The sequence below is a fragment of the Leptonotus elevatus genome, chromosome 14, assembly GCF_054856555.1.
Source record: "Leptonotus elevatus isolate MCC_2025b chromosome 14, RoL_Lele_1.0, whole genome shotgun sequence".
Taxonomy (NCBI): Eukaryota; Metazoa; Chordata; class Actinopteri; order Syngnathiformes; family Syngnathidae; genus Leptonotus; species Leptonotus elevatus.
In genome coordinates this window covers 8,095,936-8,117,762 of record NC_141252.1, presented here as the reverse complement: position 1 = coordinate 8,117,762, position 21,827 = coordinate 8,095,936, and the positions used below count along the sequence as shown (strand labels likewise).

At 40.1% G+C, this 21,827-nt stretch overlaps 2 protein-coding genes across 6 annotated transcripts; one reads left to right on the top strand and one right to left on the bottom strand.

Annotated features, from left to right (window-relative positions):
* Nucleotides 1-3: 3 nt before the first annotated feature.
* On the top strand, nucleotides 4-12,895 carry LOC147162827 (oxidation resistance protein 1A). Of its 5 annotated transcripts, none has more exons than XM_086094478.1 (16): nucleotides 4-167; nucleotides 1,070-1,295; nucleotides 1,812-2,020; nucleotides 2,832-2,908; nucleotides 4,471-4,581; nucleotides 4,935-5,084; nucleotides 6,286-6,417; nucleotides 6,507-6,691; nucleotides 7,652-7,968; nucleotides 8,044-8,206; nucleotides 9,583-9,778; nucleotides 9,861-9,980; nucleotides 10,770-10,922; nucleotides 10,993-11,088; nucleotides 11,166-11,239; nucleotides 12,355-12,895. In XM_086094478.1, the coding sequence occupies exons 2-16, from the start codon at nucleotides 1,201-1,203 to the stop codon at nucleotides 12,488-12,490; spliced, it is 2,214 nt and encodes a 737-aa protein (XP_085950604.1). In that variant the 5' UTR covers nucleotides 4-167; nucleotides 1,070-1,200; the 3' UTR covers nucleotides 12,491-12,895. The 5 variants fall into 5 exon arrangements, with proteins under 5 accessions (XP_085950604.1, XP_085950602.1, XP_085950603.1 ...); XM_086094476.1 differs by having other exon boundaries at nucleotides 4,932-5,084; XM_086094477.1 differs by having other exon boundaries at nucleotides 6-167; nucleotides 1,010-1,295; nucleotides 4,932-5,084.
* Nucleotides 12,896-13,315: 420 nt separating this feature from the next.
* Nucleotides 13,316-21,241, bottom strand: selenon (selenoprotein N). The gene is made up of 12 exons (XM_086094481.1): nucleotides 20,862-21,241; nucleotides 19,736-19,853; nucleotides 19,530-19,660; nucleotides 18,962-19,174; nucleotides 18,760-18,884; nucleotides 17,529-17,666; nucleotides 17,366-17,447; nucleotides 16,787-16,975; nucleotides 16,613-16,718; nucleotides 15,656-15,768; nucleotides 14,522-14,623; nucleotides 13,316-14,419 (listed from the first exon to the last, which is right to left on the bottom strand). Exons 1-12 carry the CDS (start codon nucleotides 21,045-21,047, stop codon nucleotides 14,240-14,242), a joined length of 1,683 nt encoding a protein of 560 aa, XP_085950607.1. The 5' UTR covers nucleotides 21,048-21,241; the 3' UTR covers nucleotides 13,316-14,239.
* Nucleotides 21,242-21,827: the final 586 nt, after the last annotated feature.

The following is a 21,827-nucleotide window of genomic DNA, read 5'->3' as shown; positions in this document are numbered from 1 at the left end:
CTCGAACACACTTCCGCTTTCACAGGAAGCCGGCCCTGACAGTGAGAAACCCGTATTCGTCTTAAATTAGCCAGTGGGCGGACCGTGAACGCAGCACCGTCTCGAATGTGATGATATCGTACTGCAACTAAAGGACGGCAGCATCCATCGGCAAGTGACCGTGAACGGTATGTGAAAGCCTCTGCTGGCTCGCGGTTCATCCGTATAGAAGTTGCTGTGTTGTTATTTATCCGATCCATTGCCGCCTGTCAGGCTCAAAAAGCCTTGTTCTCTACTCCCCTTGTGGCGATGAACAACACCCAACAGCACTTCCTGGAACCACACTGATTATTTGAATGGGTGTCCTTTGTTTAAGGAAGCTAGGCTGATCAAACAAATCACCACCCGCAATGTAGGTTGCAGGCCTTTGAAATGCTGCATTCCTGTGCTGTGATTTTAAAATACAGTATTGTCAATGCAGCTCACAGAGGCAACGATGAGACATTTGAGGCAACCTTTATTGCGCAAAGGCTCACATTTTGCATTCGGGAGAAAAACAAATCTCAAAGCACGCAATTTAATAAATTGGGAGGAAATCTGTTTAGTTTTAGCTAAGCTATCTATTGTATGAATGGCAACAGGTGACTACAGAGGTTAATTGTCCCTTCTGAGGCTCTGCCCTCTAGTGGAAGAACATTTAGTTAGTCTTCCTGTCACTACATAAATGTTGCTGGCATAGGTAGATGAACAGACGCATTATTTAAAAAGAAAAGGGAGGGGGGTTGAATTGTAGAACTGCTAAGATGAAATGAATGCCACTTAATTAATCACCCCAATTAAGTCTCTGACCAAAGCTGCGGCCCTCATCTCTGCTTTATGTATTTTGCACAAATTGTGAAAAAGGCTTAAAATGTCTCCTTTAAGAGCTAGTTGCGTCCCCTGCACACACTCTCACGATTCATTTGACATGCTAATTGAACAGGCCAATGGACTCCATTAGTCCACTAAGATCACTTTCCTGCGTCTGCAGATGCAACCTGACCCCCCTCTGCACCACAGTTAAGTTGCCGCCTTGTTTTGTGAACTGCAGATGCTGTAAAGTGGGAGCAAAAAAGGCAAGCCAGTCATGGGGAATAAGAGGAGGAGGACGGATGCCAGTTGAGCACCCTCATCCTTCTACAGCGGGACCACAGCCAGCGTCAGACTAAAGACAGAGAGAGGATGGCTCAGTCTGTGAGGAGGATGGACATCCCCATGGACCACAAGCCGAAGAGGGACAAGACCAGGACCAGCTATTTTGGCAATGTGAAGACCAGGTTAGGATTACAGCGTGCCACACGGACAGAGGAAATAAAAGCAAGTCACGCGACACATTTGACTCACTTTTGCCCTTCAGGTTTAAACGTTCCACAATCAAGCCTTTTATTCATCTTTATTGATGTGAGGAGAAGGGCAGGGTGGCACAAAGAATGTGTTGTGTCAGATTATGGCATGTACAAGATTATTTTTATTTTTTTTATAGCAGTAGCTGTACTCCAAATAAACCCCCATGCTAATATGGTATAACATTTACAAGAGGGCCACAAATCACTTTTTGACTAATTCAAGTTATTGATAATTGTCTGAATCTAACACTATCTTCAAAATGAATGCTTGCAACCAGCTACAAGAGTTATCGTGTCTCCAATTGGTCAAATAAATAGAACAGTTTGAAATCCACTGTAATAAAACAAGCAACAAATTGAGCTAAACCAATCAGACGCTCACATATGCATTCAACGTAATTTATAAACAGATACATGACGAGTATCCTTTCCATTGTGTGTCTTAAGGCTGGGCTCAAAGCTTCCCTCGGGTGTCTCGCAGCCTCCGCATTTTGCCATGCGGCCTTGGGACACTCAACCTCAGGCCCGAGACCTGCAGGAGCCTTCAGCTAGCAACCAACTTCAGCATCATCATCAGTACCAAACCGCCCCGGGACAACCTCTGGACCACATCCCGCACATCAGGAATCCGATACTGCGGCAGTATTACCTGCAAGGTACTCTGGAAGTGTTGATGTCACACACCTCTAAAGTGGAACATGCTTTCTTTGAAATTCAAAGCAATTTCTTTATTGGTGAAATAACAGAAAAGACCTTTCAAAAAGCTTTTCACTAAAACTTTTTTAAAAATGAATATCATTTGTTTAACTCATTCACTGCCATTGACGGCTATACGCGTCAAAAATTAATTTGAACAATTTCTATTAGTTTAACATTTTTCTACTTTTGTTAACAAGAGTATGAAAATCAATTTTTTTATTGTACATTTAGAACAGATATAAAATTTGTGATTAATTGTGAGTTAACTAGTGAAGTCATGCGATTAATTACGATTAAAACATTTAATCGCCTGACGCCCCAAATTTTTTATAATCTTTAAATCGCGTCAGGCGATTAAAATGTTTAATTGTAATTAATCGCATGACTTCAATAGTTAACTCAGGATTAATCACACATTTTATATCTGTATTTCAAAAAAAAAATCTAGGTTTTCATACTCTTAACAAAAATGGAAAAAATGTTAAACTAATAGAAATAGTTCAAATTAATTTTGTTATGTTTATAGCAGTGAATGAGTTAATTTATATTAACTTGCAATACCCTAAAAATAAATAGTTTTAAAAAGTTAAATACAACTGACCTGTAATTGCACTAGGAATCTTACAGGTACCACTAGAGTGCGCCAGAGTACCACTAGTTCTGCTACCACAGTTTTTTGATAATCAATATTCCACTGCCAGCTTATGTGATGTCAATGTCAAAATTGTGTGTGGGGTTTTAAAGCATGACTTTTTGGTTTCCTCACAGGGACCTCATGGGACTCCAAAACCGCAGTGAAGAAAGAGCAAATGGGACAATTGTCACATGAGGGCAAAAGCAACACGGTCAGTCACACACTTTGCTTTACGGTTGATGATTCAAGGGCAAAAGGAAGGGAGACTGGAAAATTGTATCTCTCTTATATAAAGTGTAGGAAATGTTTGCTGTAGCTGATAGGACTAGTTTATGGCTGGGAAATTATAATGTAAGAGTTGTCCAAGGTTCAGTTCATAGACACGAGTGCACCGGTCATCATGGGTAGGCTGAATGTGTTTCAGAGCCTCTACAGCAAATATAACAAGAAGACTGTGTTTTCTGATGTTAACTCAAAGGTATTTTCTCTTTTATTTTATTTTTCACATCGGTTAACTAAGATCTTGAATGGAAATAATTAACTAGTCTTTGTGTCTTCTCGACAAACAGCGGTTGTGCCACTTGGCCACTTTACATTGAACTTTGCACACAAATGCGATGCATCTCTATGGTTACCTAGTTCCGTAAAAAAAATTGTCTTTTATGAGTGATAGCGCATTTCAATTCGTTTGAGGGGTTAGGATTATTTAAATCGAGGTTTAGGGTTGAGTTCAACAAATTGAATGAACTTGTTATTGTGCCATTAAAAATATTTCATTTCTGTCACATAATAGCTATATTGGTTTTAAAAAGCTTCTATTTTGTGAAATGCCCTGCATGTATGAAATTGCTGTTTCCACAAAACACATCTAGTCTCCCGTAAATAATTGTATATATTTTGCCACAAACCGCTTGTTCGCCATAGAAATACTGCATCTTTTTTTCACAACATTACTAGTATACCACAGAAGTGCTATAAATGCCTTTATTTTGCTCTAGAAATCCTATAATGTCTCAAAACTGCTCTATTTTGCCATTAAAAAAATACATTTAATCACAAAACTGCATTTTTCAAATATTTGGTGTTTTCCATTAAAAAATCATATTTTGTCATAAAACATCCATATTCTATTTTTTACAAATGTTGTATTTTGCCACGAAGCAACTACACTATATTTTGCCAAAAAGCAATTATATTGTCACATGAACAATATATTTAGCTTTAAAACAGGTTTGTTTTTCCATTTAAAAAAAAATAATTATATTTTGTCATGAATTTTGAGCAAAAAAACAACTATATTTTGCCACACCGTAACAATTTAAAGTCTCTAGTTAGTTACTGTCTTGTTTTTTAAACTCAAATAGTTTGGGCTAGTAGTTTGATTTGTTTATGGTGTTAATGTTAAGTTCTCATAAAAAGAACACTACATAGACTTAAATAGTTTACGTAGACCAATTCATGGCTTATTTTTGCCAACAAAATGAAATTTAATCACTACAACTCCAGGTTGTGCAACCAGTCTCTTATTTTGTGCTTTCACTTAATTTCTATCGTCTGTTCTAACCTTAGCTTATGCTTATTTCATTAACATCTTTGAGACTTGTCAGAGCACCTTTTACACCTTTTCGTGCTCAATACGTTTCATACATTAATTATCACACGTGTTCTGTTCCTGTAATTCCCTGTGTCGGTATACTGACCGCGTTTGGTACATATTTCTCTCGAGGTGTACCTAATAAACTGTCCTGCGGTGCTTGTTTTTTTTTTTTACAGGATGAGTCAGTGTTCAGCATCTCATCCCGCTTCGGCAGCGATGACACAGCTCCCCGTTCTCATTCCCGATCACAATCGTCACCGTTGTGCTCTGCCCTTGTCCGCATAGAGGTAAGAGTCAGCACATGTCACACGCCACAACCAAATTTGTTGTTGTTGTTGTTGTTGCTGCCCGGAGTTGACATGCAAAAGCAGCACTTGTGTATGTAACTCATGACTGCAGGTGATGGATATGGAAACTTAAAAACTGAAGGTATGGTCAACTTTCATGACCAATACTGATGCGTTAAATGTAGATACACATACTCCTCCTTCACGGTGGCTTTCATGTCTAGAACGGTGTCATGTGGCGCACTGCTATGACTACAAACAGAGATAGGGGGGGAAAATGCAGGCAGAAAGAGGAAGTACTTGACTGTTGCCTGGCTATAGTCACTCTTAAAATGGCTTCTCTTGTGAAGCAGCAGCAATCAGAGGAGGGAAAGAGCACCATAAGAGCCGACCGGGACGGTTGTAAGGAGAAGACGGCGCTGGGGATGGATCCAGATTTTTCGGATCGACTCACTGCTCCTGCCCAGTCACCCTTGCCGGAGGCAGAATATGACAAACTTCTGGTAACTAGTACAAATTGTCTTCTTGTTCTTAGAATATAGCAACATCTTAGTTTGTTTTCTTAATCTATTGACGCTATTTATATTGTATAAGGAGATTCAATTATTCAGCTTTGATCCCCTATAATGTCATTGAATGTTGATATAACACCTTTTAAAATGTGTATTGACTGTATTAGTTTAGTATGTATGTTGTGTCTATCAAAGGCATTATGACATATCAACACGCTTTTAGTAAATGTTTGATTTCAGTTGTATAACACTTGTTATTCACCGCTTTTAACTCACTCACCGCCATAGACGTCAAAAATTAATTTGAACTATTTCTATTTAACATTCTTTCCACTTTTGTCAACAAGAGTATGAAAACCTAGAAAAAAATACTGTACATTTAGAACAGATATAAAAATGTGTGATTAATCGTGAGTCAACTATTGAAGTCATGCAGTTAATTACAATAAAAAAATTAAATCGCCTGACACAATTTAAAAAAGAAAAGAAAAGATTATTAAAAATTAGGGGCGTCAGGCGATTACATTTTTTTAATCGTAATTAGTCACATGACTTCACTAGTTAACTCATAATTAATCACACATTTTATATCTGTTCTAAATATACTATTAAAAAAATTCTAGGTTTTCATACTCTTGTGAAAAAAAGGTTAAACTAATAGAAATAGTTCAAATGAATTTTTGCCGTCAATAGCAGTGAATGAGTTAAATGTTTACGATTGTGAAGAATTACACAAATAGCTCAAAGATGAATCCTAGAAATTCAGATGGAAATTGTGCCTCATGATGCTACTCTGGTGCCCAATTTTTTTTTCAATATGTTGTATGGGTACCCAATAGTCTAACATTAGCATTATGATTAATATTGTGTTTGTAAAATATGAAGCAGCAAAATCCAACCGTTTTTAATCTATCTCAGAGGGCGGCCATTTTGTCACTTGATTTCAACTGAAAATGCCGTCACAGTTGCTAAAGCATCTGTGATGTCATTTTTAGTTGACAAAATGGCTGCCAGATAGAGATGGATGAAAATGGGTGGATTTTGCTGCTTAATTCCGAGTACATGCTTATGCCACCTTCTTTTTTTGGGTGAGAATGTAGTTAAGTTAAAAAAAATATCACATTTGCAAATCTTAAACCAACATAGATGAGAAAACATCAGCCATTCAGTCTTTTGTTTTTGATGCAAACAGGATGTGGAGGCAGTTCCGATGCCCGACGGACAACTCTGCCTTTTGGCTCTACCGCCCGAGTGCTGTCAGGGGGAGGGTCCAGATGCCACGCCTTACCTCAAATTGTTCTGCCGTCACATCACCGACCGCAAGGTAAGTACGGCGGTACCTCTAAATCCATTTCTGAGATATTGGTGTGCCTCCAATTATATATTTCTAAATTTTCTCCCTGGTCTCATCAGGGTGTTGTCTCCGGTATCCTCCTGGTGACGACAAACAAGCTCTTCTTCGACCCGTGCAAGACGCACCCGCTGGTGAAGGAGCACGGCTGCGAGGAGTACCTCCTGTCGTGCTCTGTGGACAAGCTGTCGTCTGTTTCCTTTTTTTCAGATATCTCGCATGTTCACTTTCACAACTCCCAGCAGAGGTAATAAAACAAAATAAAAATCTGGTCACCATCAACAAAGTTGAATTCATTGCTGAAATGTAACGACGGTGGTACCTTAACTACCAAGTTTAATTTGTTGCATGAACAATCAAATCCGTTTTTCCCATTAAAATGAATTCAAATGGCTTTAATCCGTTCCAACACCCCCCTCCCAAAAAACGCAATTTCTCATTCACTGCCATAAATTCATTAAAAAAAAAAGATGATTAAAAAATTAGGGATAACATTTTTAATTGTAATTAATCGCATGACTTTACTAGTTAACGATTAATCACAAATTATATATCTGTTCCAAATGTACAATAAAAAAAATCTAGGTTTTCATACTCTTGTTAACAAAAGTGGAGAAAAATGTTAAACTAATACAAATAGTTAAAATGAATTTTTGACGTCTATAGCCGTCAATGAGTGAATCAATAAAAACAGCACTGTATTGCAAAATTTCAAAAAAAAATATATAATAAAATAGAATGTAAAGAAGCTATTTGATTTAGACAAAATCATAAGTTAGGGACCGTGTAAGTCAAGGTACCACTTTCATTTGTATTTTTTTATTATTTTAATGTGTAATTTCCTTCCAGTTTCATTGTGCTACTGCTACCTATACATATTATGCATATCAACAGTTGTATACCCTGTATTATAAGGTGTATTATAATTTATTATTATTAGGGATGGGAGAGTACTCATACCAGGTGCCGGTCCAATACCCAGTTTAGGTATGGGGACTCGCAACAGCGGCTGATATAAGTATTGGTTGCCCTCTTGTGGCTGTTTTACCATCAGGAACCTGAAATGAGAAGAATGAGAAAATTGCCATTATTTCATGCAATTTTAAGGGAAAATGCTGTATTGGGATTTTTCCCCATTAGATAAAAAAATATATACATTACGGTATTATTTAATCTTATCTAATGTAAAGTTCTTTGTTTTTTTTAGGAGAAAGGGGAAGAAACTTTTCCAGAGGCGGAAAAAGGCCAAAAGCCAGGATCAGAAGGCGGAGTCAGTTTCACTGCTTGCACCTGCAGCTCTCTCCAATTTGAGTCTCAAAGTGGAGGCTTCTACAGCAAGTGATCCAACTGACAGCAGAAATGTGTCTGAGGAAGATCTTGACAAGAGCCCGTCTGACATATTGTCAGAAGCTTCCGGAGGAGCTCTCAGCGTGGCCGCCACCTTCTGCTGCGGAGCTCCAGAGGTGTCCAGTCAAGTGAAGACGGATGAGGCGCTGTTCTCGTCTGTGGAGAGTCAGACTGCAGGTAGCTACAGTGCATGGGGTTTAATACAGTCATGTGTGTTTTCAAATTAAAATCTTGAAACCTTGAAATCTCCAGTGTCTGAAAGGTCCTCAGCAGAAAGTCCCAGGTGTGTCATGTTTGTGCGGCTGCGGGTTCAGTCGTCTGCAGGGAAGAAAAAGCGAGCCGGGGGATTTCAGTTTGGCGTGACCGAAGCGACTGCTGCCAGACGGGAAGCCTGGATCGCACTTTCGCAGGAGAGGTACGCGGACCCATGCCATGGAGGTGGGCTTGAACGTATTCATATGAGAGTGGGCACGTGGGAGTCCTTGAAAGGTGCAGAAGTCGTACATTTCACACAAGAAACTCATCGTGTTGTCTGTGATGGTATGTGGCAAAATCCTGTTTGAGGATAGGAATCCTTTGAGTAGGTGTCAGAATCCTGGATGGAATCTGTGATGTCATCAGTGGCACGCCCACTTTGAAAGAACCCTGTGTTGAATTGTTGGGAAAAATATTTTTTTTTCCCCTATTATGATTTTTTTTCATGGTCCTCTTCTCATGAATTTTTAACAAATTGTTTACACTTAAAAAAGAAAAAAAAGAAAAGAAAAAAAGCAACCATGAATTATTGACAGATTATCTACCAAACAAGTGTGTCTTAAACATAAATCAGTAAATCCATCCATGGCCTGCCTCTGACATAGAGATGGTATCAGTATCAGGCCGATTTTATTTCAAGGTATCAGAACTTGTGACAGTGGCCAATGCCAGTAGTCGATACCGGCCCTTTTAACTCATTCACTGCCGTCGACGGCTATAGACGTCAGAAATTAATTTGAACCATTTCTATTAGTTTAACATTTTTTCCACTTTTGTTAACAACGGTATGAAAACTAGAACTATTAAAGTCATGCGATTAATTACAATAAAAATTTTCAGGCGATTACAATTTTTAATTATAACTAATCGCAATCACTTCACTAGTTAACTCACGATTAATCACAAATTAGATATCTGTTCATAATGTACAATTTTAAAAAATTATAGGTTTTCATACTCTTGTTAACAAATGTGGGAAATAATGTTAAACGAATAGAAATAGTTCAAATGAATTTTTTACATCTATAGCCGTCAATGGCAGTGAATGAGTTAAAAATATAAAAATAACAAATTACGTGCAATTTAAAGGAACATTTTTATATTAGATTGTAAAGGTCTTTAAAATTATCTCTTTGTATTTTATGTATCAAAAGTTGAGTACTCGCAATGGTCATCAATGGTGTTACCAGCCTGTCGTATCCGGAAAAATGATCAGATGAACTCTCTATTCTAAGGTTTTAAAATGTTTAATGGGGTTGAGAACAGGACTCTTCTGGTGTTGCGAAGCGTAAAATTATCCAAAATGTTCTTTAAAATATGAAAAATGACCAATGAAGCACACTACAGCAGAACTAACCCAACCTCTTGAGTGTATCATCCCATCGGAGTTAATCCTTCAACACTGTTCAAGATGACTACCGGGGACGCTGAAATGCATTCAGGAGCCACTCTCATTTGTCAGCTTGTTGACACAGCTGCTAGCCTATTTGTCCAGCCGAGCTTCCCTGACAAAACGCTTTCTGTCCTCCCGCTTAGCTCCGATGAGCTGCACGCCTTTCTCAAGCACCGTCGACCCGACTTGTGTCTGCTCAAGGGAACAGCAGCAGGAGGAGAAGAGGACGGGGAAGCGGATCACAATGAAGAGGAGTTTGTACTGGTGGAGGACAAAGATGACGAGGAGGAGGAGGAGGAAGTGTTACAGAAGCAGCACAGCTCGGGAGACGACTGGGAGGCGAGTGTTTTTTTTGTTTGTTTTTTGGACAAATAATGGCTGTGTCTATTTGAAGATAGTAAAAATAGCGTTCTATTTGCAGATGGTGTTGATGGAGGACAACGGGGGGGACAAGCCAGGTCAGCTGACTGACCGGGACCCTGAAGGACTTAACGCCATTGTGGAGAACAGCCACATTTTAGAAGCCTCACATGTCAGAGAGGTCAGTGAACCACAGGCTTCACATATACTGACAAAAGTATTGGGACACATAGCCATTACACTGCAGTAGATAGATGAACTCCATGAAGTAGCCATCAAATGTTTATTCTATTATTAACTCATTCACTCCCAGCCATTTTCACTGAAGCGACCCTCTTCGCTCCCGCCTGTTTTACTGGATTTTGACCGATTTTGCAAGGTCCGCAGAATATTGTGTTCTATTGCTATAAAAACATGGAACCTTAAAAAAAAAAGATTAGTCTCTTCATTCATCAGGAAAAAAAAGTATATTTGTTTCCATTTTGCAGCAATTAGCATTAGAATTGAGCTAAGTTTCATCATTATTCACAAACCTGTTGAAAACACTGGCAAAAAGAGCTTGTTGCAACATGGCCCTGGTTGGTCTCTTATACTCTGCTGCCACCTGCTGGCCGTTTTTTGTAATAACTACCATTGCTTTAATCAACTTCATGTCAGAAGCTATATAAAAAAATATATATATATAATTTTTTTTGGGAGTGAAAGACAAAGTATTAAAAACATATTTATATGTTTTGGGGTTTGAATGAGTTCATATGTATTTTAAAGCTTCATAGATGTCATACCAAAATATATGCATGTGTGATGCAGGTATTTTTTTGGGGTCTACTTGGACTGTTGTATCTGTGATGTTGAATGTGTGTGTGGCTTTAAAGGCGTATGGAGCCCATTGCACAGTGCCTGATCTGCATGTCGGGTGGGGCGGCTCGATTCTTACTACAGTGCGATTTAAATTTGATTACTTTCTCAGCTGTGCAAAGAGCTGCCCCCGAAGACGGTGGGCCACACCTGGCAGCTGGCGTACAGCACGTCTCACCACGGCGCCAGCCTCAAGAACCTCTACCGCAAAGTGAGCGCTGCGGACTCGCCCGCGCTCCTCGTCATCAAAGATGCCCTGGATGAGGTGAAGTCTCCGCTTTGCGGCGTCTCGAGAGCCGTAGCGGCTACCGCTAACGTCTTATCTTGCGCCGCAGGTATTCGGGGCTTTCCTCTCGCACCCGCTGAGACTCAGTGAGGCATTTTACGGCACGGGAGAAACCTTTCTCTTCATGTTGCATCCTCGGTTTAAGGTGGTTAGCATTTCATGTGTATCGGCTGAAGTTGCTAATTGTAAACATGCGACTGAGTAAGTTTCTCTTTTTCGCAGTGCTTCAGATGGACTGGAGAGAATTCCTTTTTCATTAAAGGGGACTTGGACTCATTCGCCATTGGCGGAGGAAGGTAAAGTTTATAGTGCACTAAGGGATTTTGAGAGGATCCTATTTCCCCGCCATTTGGGGAAAAACTCACGTAAACCATGTCTAAAGTTTTAAAAAAAATTGGGGGGCATCTTGGCAACTTCAATTGTGCCTTGAGATACGAGTTTGATTCGTTCTGTCTTTCGTACTTTATCAGAAATCATTTTTGGCATCGAAATGCCATTCATCCATTCCTGTTTTTTTTTTTATCAGTAGCACTCTATAATGTATTTTATTTAAAATGTACATTAATGAAAAAATTTAAGAGAATGTAAAGAAATTAAACCGTTTTTAACCGCATTTTTTTACTTTAATTTAATGGTCGTTGTACTGCTCCTTCTGGTGTACACACCTTGGCCACTGACCTGGGGGCAGTATAATACAGACGTAGATTATGAAAGACAGTCACAATTTCTCAGAAAATCGCAGTAATAATATCTGTTCTTCACAGAGGATAAAGAATATATGCGTGCAAGTATTATTGTCTAGGTACGTGTTGCTACGTTGTTTGTGTTATAAATATCCGTTAGTTACAGGGTTATGTAACAACACAACACTGATGCTATCTATGGCATTTCCCATTGTGTGTTAGATTTAAGATACCGGACTAAAACATAGTTATGTGGTAGTTTTAAAAAGCCTACATGTGCAATGCTCTTTATTTTTGGTTTGACAGTGACAGTAAGCTTCACCTGCGAGTGGTATAATAAATAATATATATATATATATATATATAATATATATATATAATAATATAATATATAATAAACAGCTAGCATACAACGCTAACATCTCAAATTTTTGGCGCGCAAGTCAAAAAACTTGTTTGTCAGGTCATTCGCATCTCAAAGCACTACTGTATGTTGAACTGAGTTGAAGAGTTTGGTCAGAAAAAAAGAATGCTTTGCCTCCATTTTGTGACATCTGCGTCTAGTTCACCTTCACAATTTAATGAACTCAAATACAACACCTATATCAAAAATACTGCCTTTATTATTTCACTTTGGGTTACAGCTCTCTAAACATAATACAATTTCCAGTATGTATTTTCATTCACTTCATCCCCCCCCCCCCCCCCCCCACCCCCTCTCCCCGCAGCGGTCACTTTGGTCTGTGGGTGGACGAGAGTCTGTACCTGGGCCGCAGCAGCCCCTGTTACACCTTCAATAACTGTTGCCTCTCAGAAACCGCCGACTTCAGAATCATGGAGCTGGAGGTGTGGACGTTCAGCTGAGGCATCTCACTGGTCACATGCCGCAACTCGGCTTTCGCTTTACGGTACCAGTCTGGACAAACGGTTGGATTTATTCGTTACGGTCAAACGGATCCGGATGGGTGGGACTTTGGAGCGCTGGCTGCCAGAAGGGACGTTTTAATGGATGACTCATTCCTGTGGGAATGCTCTCAAGAGATTTTGCACTTTGCTCCATCTGTGAATCGGTTGTCATTTATTATATGAAAAGCTATGCATCTTAATGCTCGGCATCGTAGTCACATTAGTTTGTAAAAGACGCTCGTGAACAGTATTATATCACGTGTACTAATACTCTAGTATTATGTATGCTAATGCTCCCTTCCTGGCAGGATGTCATCAATTGGTGTAACAGGCTGCATAAATAAAAAGATCTGTACTTATTAATTAATCACAATTGCATTTTCTTTAGTCTGAGCTTCTTTTTTTGTGTGGATTAAAGTTTAGATTTTACTCACCGGCTACAATATAGGTTCGGTACAAGAGATGTATTTTTTTCCTCAAAATTAATTTATGCTCACTTTTGAATTTCCGTAACAATATGGTTTAAGTTTACAATGGAATCGAATTGGACAGTGTCAGAGGTGTGTTTCTAATATTTTGCACCTCGCATGTAGCTAATTAAGGTAAGTAAAATATTAGTCACCTCTGATGCACTGACGTTGACTAATTATCAATCATTTTAAATCAATGTCTCTGTCAGCATTATCTTTAGAGGCATATATTTTATATATCTTTTAATCTGTTTATATATATATAAAAAGAAGACATCTTAATGTGCATATGGTGTGTTAACAGATTACACCATGCTTGTTAAATTGTTTTATTTTGTCTTGTACAAAAAGTTATGTAGTTGCAGAATCACAGTGCTTCCTGTTAAATTATGAATTTTCTCTTTAACAGGAATTAGCAATAGATCTTGGCAATTTGTCTACTGCTCAGGGTGAAACAAAACATGACAAATTGAAATCAGTAACACATTTCCATCTTTTTTTTTGTAACAGGAAATAAGACCCAATTATTTGGACCATTAGGAGGACAACAATTGGCAAATAGTGTCACTTTGCCGTTAGCTAAATTTTTTTGGTTCCTCTTAGAAGTGAATCAAGGAGAAACCAGGCAGCTTGTCGGACTGATTTGCAACTGTTTCTCTTAAGCTGTGAGTCAACCGTTACAAATTAAAATAATTCTTTGGTGTAGTGATCTCCCCTGTGGCAGACTTAGAAAAAAAAAGAAGACAAAATATGCAACTAAAAGAAAACACGTTTTCTTAAGTTATCAAATATGCTCAGAAAGCTGCTGAATATTCTGACTACATATTGTGTGCCACAAACCGATGTCAGACTTTTCCTGCTGTGTCAGTCCCCAAAGAGGGAGTAAGATTGGGGCGTTTCCTCTGGAACGCTTCATCAGCAACTATCATCAGGTTCTGCCCGGCCCCAGAAGAGCTTTCAGGCGGCACCGTCACAAACTGCTGAGTGGCGCCCGGAGGCTACACTTGACTTAAATATATTATAATCTTTACGGGTTGAAAGTTAAAACAAAAAAAATCACTCTTATTTGTTTTAGCTGTCAGTATGAACCTGACGGCACAAAAATAAGGCCGGAATGAAGAGTGGCTCTCAGTGCTTCGCCACTTGAACTCTGGAGAAGCTTTCTTATCACACTTCTTAAGCCACAGGAATGATCTCTCACGCACACTCACATATACAAATACAATCCGCACATGCTCTATTGTGTCAGGTAAAGCTTAGCCCTCTCCAGCCCCTCCTTCAGGAAACTGATGTAAGTGGAAGTGGAGGGGTCTTCAAACCCCCCGGAGAAGCTGAAAGTGGTTCCCTCCTGCTCCTCGCCCTCGTCGGGCTTCATGGACGTCTGGTCCAGAAAGAAGTTTGCGTTGATGTGATGGACCTACAGATGAGAACACTTTTAGTCTCATTTGGCTAATTCTGCGACACATTCCTACTCATTGCTTTTGTGTCTCGAGCATTATTAGTGTGTGAAGTTATTTACAATGGTTCCATTCGGAAGGGCGACCATCATCTCCACAGGGAAAGCGTACTTGTCAAGGTGCAAGCGGGCCTTTTCGCTCAGGGCGGGGCTATGCTCATCAGCCTGGAGCAGAGGAACACAAATGTTTGTTTTTAAATTGGACATATTATGGAAAATGTCCTTTTTAATTTAATTAAACTTAATAGGTATGAAATTAAACAACCAAGTAAATCTTTTGTGAGCTATATTTAGGGAAATGTGTGAGAGCTCAGATTATAAATACGGGATTTTTCATTATATATATTTTTTAAGGATTATTTTTAATTTAATTTTTATTTTGAGTTATTTTTTTATTTCGTTTTTTTTTAACTAGCTTTCACAGCAGGTGTCTTAGTTTTTTATGCTTTGTTTTAGGTTTATTTTTTTCTAATTATAATTAGGCTTAGTTTGTTCTGTGAAGGTAAACTGTGGTTTCAGTTATTTATAGATATATATATTTTTTCATTTTGTTAACCAAATTATTTTTTTCAATTTTAGTTTTCACTATGGTTGTTCATCTCTGTGTTCCCTGCGATTGGCTGGCAACCAGTACAGGGTGTACCCCGCCTACTGCCCGAAGCCAGCTGGGATAGGCTCCAGCAACCCCGCGACCCTTGTGAGGACAAGCGGTACAGAAAATGGATGGATGGATGGATGGACTATTTTGTTAATTTAACCCTGTAGAGAGCGGTTCTGCACTTGTGCTAGTACACTGTATGAACTGCTGCCTCCACAAGTTCAAAAGCATTTATCGTTCATTTTTCCCCACACACATCCTGGGCTCTGCTCTCGAAAGTAAAAGCCACTCTTGTTTCAAAGCTCAGGGTCTATCTGTTGTCATGGTAACGAAAGCCAGACAAGCCATTGATTGGCCTAACGGTATTTGAGGCGGTGTTTACTGTCCCTTGCAAGAGACAGTGCCGCCCCTCAAAACAGGCTAATTTCAGCCAAACAAGAAATACTGTGTAAAACTATCTTCTTGATGATTGTCACATTTTGTCCAAAACGTAAACCAGACTGTGAAAAAAAAATGCATAATGAGTCCGCTTTAAATGACAGTGTAGTGATTGAAGATGTGATTGTATTCAGCTATCGTGTACCTGAAGGAGTTCTCACCTGCATGTTCTCCAGCTCTTTAACCAAAGACCAGCTGCTCACAAAGCTCTGGTTGAGCAAAGCCAAAATGGGCGAACTTTCCAGGACGGTCTCCCGGAGAGTTCGCCCGGAACCTACAGACCACACATAAGATATGAGACACATGCAGATGTTTAGCCACCAAGATACATTCCAACACTGCATATAAGCAATTGTTTATTTTTGAAGGCACAGCGTTGCTATTGTCAGTCAGATCCATAAATATTGGGACATCAACCAGTCTGGAATGCAGAGACCAGGGGTGCTCAAATTTGGTTCTCGAGAGCCCCTATCCAGCCTGTTTTCCATGTTGGGGCACTTTACCTTCAGCAAATGAAATGCATGCTCAATTGGATTCAAGTGATTTTGCAGTATGCTTTGGGTCATTGTCCATCTGCACTGTGAAGCGCCGTCCAATGATTTCTAAGGCATTTGGCTGAGTATGAGCAGATAATCTTGCCCCAAATTGTTTTTGTCAGTAGTCACATCATCACTTGATAGTTAGTTATCTACCGTTGAAGTCTTGGGAACAAAATGTTTTGTTTTTGAGGTTGGATGCTTGCTCTTTGATCATATATTTTCACGCAAGTGCAAAAATAAGATTACCACTTTAAAACTGAAAATATTTACTAATAGGAGGGTCTTGTTGAGAAGTGTTGTCCAACTTTAGATACATAATTGCTCTAAATTGTACGTATTCAGTGGTTCCACTGTATCCCACTGAGGGGTTATGAGCAATATAACTCATGGCATCAGAGCATTTTAATTAGATGGTTAGTATAATTTCTGGCAATGCAATGACTTCATTGCCACAGGCTAGCTTTAATTTTTTTTCTTGGTCCTTCAGAAAAAAAGTAAGAATAGATCTCTTTCATAAATCAAGAACCTCCCTTCTATAACTATAATTGCATTAATGTGCTTGTCAATCGAGTTTGTCACCTCAGCAGGACTGGTCGTCTAGTGCTCCCCAAAGCAGTATGGAATGCACCAACTTTTTCTCTGCCTCGGCTCGCTGGAAGACCTCCGAAAAAGGCAGGTAGGAAACCTGTAGCACAGCCCACCGTTAGCAATGCAGCAGCATGTGGAACAACACGACGACAACATCACGTTTACCTTCTTGAAGGGATAGAGGGCGACCTCCAAGCGGCGCGCGGCTTCTTTCCGATCAATCTCTGCGCTCCAGTCGATGTCCTCAAAGACAAACTGGATCGGCTCGCCGCTGCCGGCTCGGCTGTCGATGACGTTGCCCTCCTCGTCCATGATGATGGAGGGAATGGACGGCCCGGTGGACTGCAATTCCAGCTGTGGAACACGACGACGTGTAACGTTAATGTGGATCCAATTGCTGAAGAGGAAATCTTAATGAAATGGTTGTCCCATATTGCCATGGCCTTTTCACACTGCACTTGGCAAAAGGAAGCACGCGGCCAACGAAGCCATTCATCGTGTATGTGCTGCGAGGGCGGATCGCAGTGTGTTATTTTCCTTACCATTCTCAGGTTTCACACTGGGCAAGTCACTTTGTGAGTAAATCATCATCATTATTTCATACTTTTTGTGACTTGTTTTTTGTGAGATTTGACTCTCTTTTTTTGTATATAAAAACAGGTGCCCTGCCTCAATAAAAGTTGGGAAATACTGTGTATAAAATAATACTCTAAAAGAGACACTAAGTATCTGGATATGCTTTACCTGCGGTAGGTACCCTATGTCCACCTCCATGTTGCTGTTCTCACTGGAACCATACAGCCACTCCATGTCCACATTCAGAGACCTGTGACAAAAACGGGAAAGGCTAACTGAAAATTCTCTGCTAAAATGCTGAGTTATATTGTGCATCTGAAGAGAGCTTTACTTGTCACTGGGGACGTAGAGATGAAAGTGTCGCACGTGAGAGGCGTCTTTGGAAAGGACAATATTGCCTGTGAATTGGCCAGGCGTGAACCAGAAGGGAAAGTTGGGAACGTCGTTGAGCTGGAACTCTGCGTGAATCCTGTTTGGGATGAACGGAAGAAGTGAAGTTTGCGTGAAAAGGATAAGGAAGCTCTTTATAAGCCTCATCTTGGGACTTATTCATTGGAATTTAAATCAGACACGTTTTCTATCTGTGCTTTTGTATTTTCTATTTATCTCTCTTATTTATTTCAACCCATGCAACACTTTTGTCTAGGTCTGTTATTTTTAAAAGTGAATCAATCTGACTTGACTCCCTAATGCAATTTATACGTGAGTGTCTGTAAACATCTAGGAATTATGGACAGGCAGGCAAGACGATTAAATGGTCTTCGACGAGATGGCGCAAGGTACATAATTAAGCCATTTACCTTAATTTGTGATTTTTTTTGGGTGGTATGCCTTGGCATTTTTACAAATGTGAAATATTGTGCCTTGGCTCTCTAAGGGTTAAAAAACGCTGTATTACTATGCCCTATGTAAATGCCCTAATGTATTATACTTGAACTGAGCAGATCCTTTAGAATGCATTTTCTCAGAACTGTCATTCCAAAGAAATGCCCATCCCCGCTGTTTAGCACCTCTTTTAGACTTTTTAATTGTTTATACAATCCAAAAAAAATGAAAATTAAAACCGATTAATGTAGTGTCATAGTAACACTCGCTACGAATTAGTCATGCTACTAACATAGCAGCTGTGGCCAATGTTGGCTTTTTTACAGCGCTAATGCTAGTTTGGTATTGCTACGGTTGCTATTTTGTCGAAGCTGGACAGTGTTCTCTTCAGAGGTGGCAAATCCAGGTCCAGAAAGGAAAAACCCTGCCAAAGTTTGGCTTTAGCCCTTCGTGCTAGCTAGCTAGCTAGCTCCCTAGCAGGTAACCGAGCACCCGGGGAGCTAGCTCGGGAACTTGCTAGCTAGCACCTGGAGCTAAAGCCAAACTGTGGCAGGATTTTTACTTTTTTTAACCTCGATTTGCCACCTCTGGTTCTCTGCGACTATTTATCCTAATACAGCACTTTCATTATTGCATGTTGCTAACTAGAAACTCCGCCTTTAATTAACTTCCTATGTTTTTTGTGAATGAGAAAACATTTCAAAACCCGTTTGACATGATACTGTGTTTCTCCTCACCTGAATACGATGTCGTAATAAAAGTCGTTACTGGCACGTATGCACGCGATGGCGCCCTGCGGTGCAAAGCGAGACTTTATGAAAGGTCGGGGGTGAAACATGGACAGCAGCGAGTGGATGAGAACCTGCAGTGGGAACAAGAGCGCATCTAACGTTCATATCACTCAAAGTGAGCATAATTCTTTTTTTTTTTTTTAAATACCTCTTTGCCCTTTGGTGTAGAAGGGTGGTAGCGGTTGTTGGGCAGGTAACCCGTGAAGATGTTGAGCTCGCTGGGGATCACCCACCATGTGTCTCCTACCTCCTGCTTGTTCTTCGGTGGGAGGAAGACTTTAAACTGGCTGGCAAAGAAGGAAGAGGAAGGCACGGCTGGACTCTTCCACGAGCGCAGACCACTCAGGCAGCTGTGAGAAACCTGCAACATCAACTATCCTTATCAACAAATCTGCAAACATTTACAGTTGATTGTCATCTGTCAGTGAAAGCCTGACTTCCTAAGGCTGCAATTTGGTCAATTGCATTTTTTCACAAATCTTTACTATTGGTTAGTCCACACGTGTGGGTATTATTTTATTACACATTATTGACCATGTTGAAAATGACTTGCTCTATGCTAATGGTTGAACAATCATGATGATTTTGGTGTCTCCGGAAAAGTGACCATTTGGCAGGCACAAGCTCCAGCGATATGTCAAAATGTATATAGCCATGCTGTCCAGAGTATTTTATCAAATTATGATTATTGATCATTTTGCTGGTTTTGCTCTTACCCCAAGGAAGCCATCTTTGCTTTTTGTCATAGAGTCCATAAGAAGAGGCTCCATTTTGGCCTCCAGTGTTAAAGTCTCCCCATCTGGGTCTTCAATCACCTCATCGTCAATGTCTCCCGGAGGTGTAATCCCTGTGGAAGACAAGATAGAGGAAGAGGCGTCATTGATCATTACAGGATGTAACAGAAATGTTAAGTGTGGGCTACCTGTGAGTTTCTCCACAACTGCTTTAAACTCCTCCGGGCTGAGATAGAGGTCATGGTTGGTGTCTAAAGAGGAGAAGAGAAAAAGCCCCTCGGCGCCCAGAGTTCGCACACTCTCCTCCTAAAGAGTGGGGGGGGGGGGGGATTCACATTCATTAGACATCGTGGAGTGATTTCATTGTCAATGTGTGCTGCGACAAAACTGGGTTACCGCTTTAACAACACATTTTGCAGAAACTGGAGAGAACGAGTGGAAAAGATCTGCCCGGAGGGCCACAGATTCTTTGCATATGTTCCATTCAGTCAAGCCACGTCTCGGACACATGTTGACTGCCAGATACACAATGGGTGGCAGCAGGGGGAGCAAAATTGAGACCAAACATTGAGTTTTACCAGCTGAGATGACTAAAAGACACACCCTACTTGGAAAAGCAGAATGGCTGAACTAACTGCAGATGTGGTTTCAACACCAAACTAGATGGCAAAAGCCAAAATGGTTTGTGGCTAGAGGCAGTTGGGTCACACACCATTTCCTGGCTATGGGCTTTTTTATTAAGGGGGACATGTGATAGAAAATGTACCTTTTTAATGGCTCGTATAGAACATTGTGTCTCTGGAGTGCTTGACCACCCAACAAGTGATATTATGCTTTTTTTCTCTATGGAGAGTGCCTATGATGAGGAGGAAAAGGTTGAATGTCCATAAAATCATAAATATTGGGGTAATCATTCTAATATTTTAAGAGGCTGAACTGCAGTAAGCAAGAGTACAGATATTGCACCTGAATTTAGGTGGTGATTGATCACGTTTTGTTTTGTTTTTTAAGAATGTCCCTAAAACCGGGTGGATTCATAGTCCACAAGGATATGCTTAGATATGAGATAAATCGGGTCACAAAGTAAACATAGAACATATTATCGCCCCCCCCCCCAAAAAAAATTTTTTGACTTGACTTCTGCTTTAATAAATGTGAGCTGTGTGAATGCTTGAGTTGTATTTGTAAGTAGTACCGGTGATATAGACTGTACAGTACATGTATATATATATATATATATATATATATATTTTTTTTTTTTTTTATCGCTACAGCAAATGTTGCTGTTAATTTTGGATTATGATTTTAGCTCACGTGTCGCTTCAGAAGGTGGGCTTCTTGATAGTACTTGACACCCCAAGCCAGAAGAGGAACAGCAAAAACCAGGAGCAGGGTAAAAGTCCGTGTGGAAATCCTGGAGATGGAGCCCCGAGTCTGCTGACCGTTCTGGCTGTCGTAGCGCTTCTCCTCGCGGGTCTCTTTATGAACGTCCGCGGCCATCCCCTCCTAACACGACGGCATGTCGGTCGGATGATAACATCCAAAAAAAATCTTCCCGCAGACTTCTTCCTATGCAGAGTGAACGGCTACGCTGCTGTCTTCGACGCAAGACAGGAACGTCCTTTCAGGGGGATGAAGTTGCCAGATAACCGCTAGCAAATTAGCCGCACATCCCTGGAGGGTTGAGCGCAGAATGTGTCAAGATTTCAAGTGTAACACACGACAACCCGGAAATTTCACGTCTGTCTTTTCAAAAATAAAATATACATGAGAAGAGTTGAATATTTTATTTTATTTTGAAACCAAATTTTCGGAAATGTAATCACAGTGGGTTTAATAATTTAGCTAGTATTTCCGAGGCTGTTAAAAGGGGTCGGGTCTTGTCTACTTGCAGTGTTATTTTCTTTTCCTCCCAGGAAGCTCTGTTAAACAACTTAAATTATATGTTAGTGTTCCAGAATCTGCAGCGTCTTACAGTTGTTCTTTGGTACTGTAGCTGGGCAAACAGACCAATACTTGTGTGAAAAAATAAAAAAATATATAAACATCTACACACAAGACAGTTTCCTTTTATTCTTAATTAGTGCTCATATTGTGAAGAAAGGAATCTATTCATTCTCTTCTGTTTATCTGAGGTCGCAGAGACAGGAGCTGAAGCAGGGAAGTCAAGACTTCACTCTCCCTAGTCACTTCGTCTAGCTCCCCGGGGGATCCCAAGCAAACCAGGTAACAGTCTCTCGTGTCCTGGGTCTTCCTCCCAGTGGGACATGCCCGGAACAC

Bases quoted from the DNA above. Each gene is read 5' to 3' on its own strand.
- LOC147162827 (XM_086094476.1), top strand. From the start codon at position 1,201: ATGGCTCAGTCTGTGAGGAGGATGGACATCCCCATGGACCACAAGCCG. The intron at 1,296-1,811 runs GTTAGGATTACA...GTGTGTCTTAAG, and splicing joins TTTGGCAATGTGAAGACCAG to GCTGGGCTCAAAGCTTCCCT. The intron at 9,981-10,769 runs GTCAGTGAACCA...TTACTTTCTCAG, and splicing joins AAGCCTCACATGTCAGAGAG to CTGTGCAAAGAGCTGCCCCC.